This window comes from Lolium rigidum, chromosome 4 (assembly GCF_022539505.1).
Source record: "Lolium rigidum isolate FL_2022 chromosome 4, APGP_CSIRO_Lrig_0.1, whole genome shotgun sequence".
Taxonomy (NCBI): domain Eukaryota; kingdom Viridiplantae; phylum Streptophyta; class Magnoliopsida; order Poales; family Poaceae; genus Lolium; species Lolium rigidum.
The window spans coordinates 221,573,837-221,580,863 of record NC_061511.1 but is presented as its reverse complement, the minus strand read 5'-3'; the positions used below and the strand labels follow the sequence as shown (position 1 = coordinate 221,580,863).

Genomic DNA, 7,027 nt, shown 5'->3' with positions numbered 1-7,027 from the left:
AATATAATCAAACCATCTTCACTTTTTTTGGGAAGTTCACTTCGGACATAATGGGAAGCTCAATTTGCACACCGTGAAAGTTCATTTCATTTTATTATGAAACAAACTAAATGGTAATGGTGTGTTCACTTTTGTAAAAGTGAAGTTCACTCCTCAAATAAAATGAAGTTCATTTGAACAAAAATGCATATTGCTGAGGCGCTCAGAGCAATCTTGTTTTGATGTATAAAACATTATCTAGTATTTCGTTTGCTCTTGACCATCTACCACTGTCTACTAGTATATTTATGCATTTCGTTTGTTGAGGAGCTCAGAGCTAATAATGATGTCTATGAATTGTGTTAGATTTTTTACCTTATATGTAGGGAGTAGTAGCATTCTGTTTAGGCAAAGTTTGGATAATTGCAGCACACAACAGTCGTTTCTGAAGTTCACTTTCCGATTTCAAGAAGTTACTTCATTGCATCTCTGATGTGCAGGTGTATCTTCACAAAATACATTTTCTGAATGCTTTTGGATACTCCATTTTTTTATATTTGTAAGCCTATAAGATCTGAGAGAGGTGGAAAAGCAGTGGAGTTTTGATAAAACACAGGAATGAAGCATTGCAGTTGTATTATACTATTATGGTTAATAGGTAATGGCAGTTCTTGACATACTTTTTTTGTATCATAGACTAAGCCTTCTCTGCCAACACTCAAAATTGTTGGAAGTTTATTTTGTTTTAGTAGACAGTAATTTTTTACAACTGAGGAGTTCAATTAGGCCGAAGGAGGGAGTTCACGTTCCTGTAAAAAAACAGAGAAAAATGTAACCGCTGCACTTCTTTATTTTTGGTTGGCTCTATTCTGAAGTTCTGCTCCGTGAATCGACTAGTGTAAACAATTTTGCTGCAAGTTCACGTTGCTTGTAGATGAAAGTTCAGTTATTATATTTGAAGTTCCTCCTGTGTTGCGGGCAAGTGAGGACACCATGGACCTGCCGTGTGTGGATGTAGCAGGGCACGAGGTGGAGCAGGAGAGTCCTGTGCCGGTGTTGCACAAGGCTCGACGGAACTCCGGATTAGACATATGCAGTAGTTCACTTGCGCATCATGGGAACGCCTCATTCGGCAAAGACAGAAGTTCACTTACACGATGAAGTAGGGGTGATGCACCAGGTTCTGGAGTTAAGTTCTGCCATTTTTTTGCAGTTTAGTTTATTTGTTTCTCAGTTCAGTTTTTCCCTTTCCTGAAGCTCAGTTCATCATAATGTGTCAAGTTCACTTGTCATAAGCTATGTGTTGCACTGTTGCCTGCAGGATGACGTGCAATTTCAAGGAAAGTATGATTTGTGGCAGGCTGTGAATGGTAACCAGTAGACGTAGTAATAACATGTAAGTCTCTTCCCCTATACTAGGTGCCAGATACTGATACAACATAGTGGCATAATTATTCTACTATTAAGAGCGTTTTGGTGCCTTGTTGCTTAGTATAAAAAACACTTCTGGCAGTTATTTTTCGAGAAATTCATTGAACTTCTGGCAGTTCGCTTAGTACTGGATTTTTGTTCTTCCTTTTGACAACAAAGAATTATTGTTACCGTATTTTAAGATGTGTAATTCCATGAAATTCACTCCTGGATTCGGAAGTTCATTTCTTGCAATTTGGAAGTGCAGGTATATCGCGTTTGACCTCTCGGAACCACCTTCAAGATGTGCGCCTTACCAGCTTCAGGGGATGACTGAGCGTGGCTCACTGAGTACTTCGCCAAGAGTTCTGCATCCTGTTCCAGTTTGACCTCTCTTTAATTTTTATTTTGACATTATGGCGTGATCTCCAGCCACGGCACATTGATGGAGGCATGCGCCACAGCCTTGGACATGCAAGTATTTACAAAATAATGATTATGTTGCTTCGAAACCTAATGGTACTTCCAAATATGCATCAGAACAATGTCAGTGTGGGAGTTTTCTTTCATTTTTTGTTGTAAAAAGTTCACTTTGATATGACAGGCTGATGTTTTTTCTGTCCTGGAGTTCACCTCCTACTTATTTTTTATCAACAATGTCACTATGTATTTTCCCAAGAGTTCACTCTCCAAACATCAACGGTTCACTATTCACTATTTATTATTTGGAGAAGCTTAGCTTATCTGACATAGGAATTAACTTTTTTAGTCCGCATAAAGACTCAATTAATCCTCTTCTCAAGAAAGTTCACATTTTTTATAGCATGAAGTTCACCAAAATTCTTATACAAGCTCGCTTCGAACTATCCACCAAGTTCATTTTTTATATGAAATGTGTAACGTGGTTGTGAAGTTCAATATTGTTTTAGAAAATTAGATGATAAATTTAAAATGGTCCAGGAAGTTCATTATTTTGTTGTCGCATAGTTCATTTCATGAACATTACACCAAAATTCTTCTAGAAGATCGCATAGAAAATACACAAAAGTTCTCTCAGTGAATATTAGTAGTTCAGTTCATATAATATTGAAGTTCACTATGAAAAATTGTGTGAAAGAACAGCGACAAGTTCTAAAAATGGAGTTTTATATTTTTAAATTTGCTCTCAAGTTGTTAAGAATGTCGATAAATATTCTACATGAAAAGATGAGGAATTTGCATAGCTTTTCAAGGGTATATCATATACATCATTCCGAAGATAATTTGAAATCTACGACGAAAAAAGTGGACACAGTGGAGAGCATATACATAGCGACCGGAAGTTCACTAACACGTCACAGGAAGTTCACATGTATGTCAAAAGAATTTCAGCTACTCTGATTTTCCAAGGGCGGAAATTCTACAAACTGAAGTCGTAACTACAAGCCCCGATTGACCAAATCGAGCTTCACCTCAATCAATTGGCACTAATATAACCCTAATTACATTCTAACATGTCGGCCCGCCCCACCCGAGCATCGAAGGCGCATCAATCTCGAACCGTTTGCTTGCGGGCGACCATCTCCGTTCTTAGTATTTCTGAAATTACTTTAAAACTATAAATAATTTGGAAAAAATTCCTAAACAAAAAAGATGCGCATTTTTCCTAGCTTTCCAAAGATATATCATATGCATCAATACGAAAAGCGGTTTGAAAATAGCACGCAAAAAACTGTACGAAATCGCAGTAGTTGGAAAAGCAGATTCGAGTATATTTAAATCTGCTCTTAAACCTTACATTATTTGGGAAAACAATCTAAACTGAAAAGTTGCACAATTTGCATACCTTTTCAACAGTATATTGTATGCATCAATCCGAAGAGTAGTTTGAAAATGGCTCCCAAAACACTGTGCGACAATACAGAAATCCGCGAAAATAGAGTCTATTATATTTGAAATTAACTTTAAAAGGTCATGAATTTTGGAAAACTGTCTGAATGAAAAAGTTGCGGAATTTCTCTAGCTTTCCAACGGTATATCATTTGTATCGTTCTGATTAGCTGTTTGTAAATCGCGATCAAAACAATACAAATGAAAACGTGAAATCCATGTGTTCCGCCCGGAAGTTCAGTTCGTGAGTAGCTGAAAGTTCACAAGTGGTTCGAGAATAGCTATTCTCGAACCGGTTCGAGAATAGCAGACCTATATATATATATATATATATATATATATATATAGAGAGAGAGAGAGAGAGAGAGAGAGAGAGAGTTGGAGGGTGCTTTTGGTTCCCTGGCATAAATTGGTTATAGTGTAGCTTGGTTAGGGTAGGCGTTTGGTACGAGAAAAAACAACCAGCTTTACAGAATCAGATAGCCTCATTGGGCCAGAATAGCCTCGGTCGTGAGGGAGAGCAATTTGGCTTGCCTTTGATAGAAAACACGTCTAGCGAAAAAAAACTAGGCACCAAAGTAGTGAATCGTCCGAGCGAGATGAAATCAGTCCTGAAGGATTTTTTTGGTTAAGGCCACTAAGTAGAATGTAATTAATGGAATGGTTCCACACTTACATTCATTCTCATGTTCGGTTGGGAGAAAGGAATGAAATGGAGTGGTGCAAAAAAGAGAATATTCTCACTAGATGTGGAATGGAGTGGTTCCACCGAATCAGTGGAATATGCATGTTCTCTCTCACCCCATCTCTTTCGTCTATGGCAAGGTGTGGCTACAGGGCAAAGGCGGCGGCAAAAAGAAAAAAAAGGAGGCGGTGGTGAAAAGAAAAAAAAGGAGGCGGCACCAGAAGAAGATAGAGAAGAGTCGGGGTCTCGTTTTTTTTTAACACCAATTTGTCTTGTCTGATTGGTTCTTCTTGAGGATAAGATTGGAATTTGCATTTTCTTTTGGAAAATTTCAGTGATTATCATTTGGAATTGTTTCCACCAGAAGTAGACGATAAGTACCGTACTACCGTAGATGTAAGAATTTCGTATATGGCAAATTTAGGTAGTAAGTAATGGAACTGTAGTGCTGAAATTATGAATATTAAATTTCAATTAGGTGCTAATAATTATTCTAGAGGTTAGTTGAACTAAATCTACTCGATCCCATCTCTCGGACCAAACGCCGGATGGAACCATTCCATTCCATATTTTCAGCAACAACTGAACAAACGAATGGAATCAGCCCATTCATTACATTTTTTCCGAGGTGGATGGAACCATTACATTACATTATATTTCACTTGGTTCCTAAACCAAACACACCCTAACAAATCAATCTATATTTTCTGCACTTCGTCCTCTTTCTCTATATCTCCATTTTTTCTCATCCCCTAACAATATCCTCTCAAACGAGTAGATTTAGACATTTAAAAAAAAACAGAATGGAAGTTAAATATTTCAGAAAAATTTAAATTTCTACACTGATACATATATAGTTGTAGAACATTTTTCTGTACTTTTGGCTACACAAAAATAACAAATACTCTAACTAGGCATTATTTTTGTATTTTTCGTCTTCACATTTGTCGCTAATGTGTTGATCACGTATGAAAATATGATTCTATATGTAGTTGCATTTTTTTCTTCAGAATTGTTTTAGACGAAACACTGGAGTTTTCTGAATTTAAAAACTTTGGGTTCACTAACAAAAACACAACCAATTACACTTGGGACGCAGGCAACACTAACACAACCAACACTGAAAGTCATTTGTTGGTCCTGTCGTTTCCCTATAAATAGATTCCCATGTCTAGTAGAGAAACAAGGCGACACTTGGGACACATATAGCTAGCTACGGCACCATTTCTAGAGTTGCAATAGTCGATCGGAGGAGAATGGCACCCACCGGGAACGCTCCCGTGTCGTCGCCGAAGCTTGGAGCAGGAAGCATCCCCGTTCCATGGGAAGAGCTCCAGGGCTCCTGCTCGTGGGAAGGGCTCCTGGACCCGCTCGACGCCGACCTCCGTGCCTCCCTCATCGCCTACGGCGAGCTCGCTGAGGCCGCGTACGACGGGTTCGACGCCGACGAGAAGTCGCCGCACGCCGGCTCGTGCATGTACACCCAGGCCGGCCTGCTCGCCGCCTCCGGCGTGTCCCACCCCGAGTACTACACCGTCACCAAGTTCCTGCAAGCGACCTCGGAACCGCGTGGGCAGTCGCCGGAGTCGGAGTCGACGGCGATAGGCAAGGCCTTGTTCGTGCAGCAGCCGGAGAAGCCAGGGCGGACCAACTGGATCGGGTACGTGGCGGTGGCGACGGACGACGGTGTGAAGGCTCTGGGGCGGCGCGACATCGTCGTGGCCTGGCGCGGCACCGTGAACATCCTGGAGTATCCCAAAGACGTGGAGTTCCAGTACAAGTCCGCCGCGCAGGTGCTGGCCGGCGATTTCCCCGACGCAAAGGTCCGCTCTGGCATCCTTGACGTGTACACCACGAACAACCCAGTTGAGAACCATATAATGCCCATGATCGTAAGGAACAGCGCCAGAGATCAGGTGAAACTTCGTTCGAGCCTTACTCACTCTTAATTACGAGCAACTTCACACTCTTCGTCGTTATAATTAAGCGCTCACGCTTGCATGCATGTACAATTAAGGTGCTGGCGGAAGTAAGGAAACAAGTGGAGGCGTACAAGGAAGAGAAGACCAGCATCACCGTCACCGGCCACAGCCTCGGCGCCTCACTCGCCACCCTCAACGCCGTCGACATTGTGGCCCACGGCTACAACGTCCCCGGCTCCAGATCGGAGCAGACGCCATGCCCGGTGACGGCGATTCTGTTCGCGAGCCCGCACGTCGGGGATGACAACTTTAAGTCCGCCTTCGCCTCCTTCGCTGATCTCCGTGCCCTCCACGTGAGGAACGCCGGCGACAAGGTGCCGCCGGCAAACGAAAACATGGACGTGGCCACCGTGGTTCTGCACATCGACACGGACAGGTCGCCCTACCTCAACCTGCGCCCGAACGATGACGTCACACGCCACAACCTCGAGTGTTACCTGCATGGGCTTGCTGGGGACCAAGGTGATGCCAAGGACTTCGAGATGGTGGTGGACCGGGATGTTGCGCTGGTGAACAAGAACGCCGACGCGCTGAAAGACAACTACCCGGTGCCGGCTAACTGGTGGGTCATTAATCACAAGCACAAGGTCAAGGGTGTCGTTGGCCGCTGGACCTTCGACAACATCAAGGATGTATAATGGTGTGGTTAAGTTACTGCATGCACCCTCTGCCATGGATAAGGCTTATAAATAATATCGGTGCTCTGCTTTATGTTTTCGTAGCAATAATCATTTAAAGGTTCCCGTTGTATGTGGACTTGTAAAATTCTTGGTTTTATATGATAAATTGCATAACAAGATTTATTTTAATTATCAGGCAGGCGACGTTATCGGATTTCAATTACAACTCATGCTACTACGCATATTTAGTACTCCCTCCGTCCACAAATAAGTGCACATCTAGCCTTCTAAGAAATCCATAAAACGGACCATTTGGCTTCCCAACCCATGTAGAAAAGAGTTAGAATGACACCCAACTAGCCCCGCCCTCGCTCTGTTTGTGGCACGAGATTTGATACGGCAGGAGGGCATCTCGAGACCACGGAGTTTCAGGGCGCGTTTGGTTACCTGTGAGCCTTTGGTTCGCACTGGTCCAGTAATTT

The 7,027-nt window shown here is 42.3% G+C and overlaps 1 protein-coding gene across 1 annotated transcript; it reads left to right on the top strand.

The window, feature by feature from the left end:
* The first annotated feature begins 5,142 nt into the window (after positions 1-5,142).
* Positions 5,143-6,664, top strand: LOC124649553 (phospholipase A1-II 7-like). The gene is made up of 2 exons (XM_047189161.1): positions 5,143-5,859; positions 5,961-6,664. Exons 1-2 carry the CDS (start codon positions 5,200-5,202, stop codon positions 6,561-6,563), a joined length of 1,263 nt encoding a protein of 420 aa, XP_047045117.1. The 5' UTR covers positions 5,143-5,199; the 3' UTR covers positions 6,564-6,664.
* The last annotated feature ends 363 nt before the right edge of the window (positions 6,665-7,027 follow it).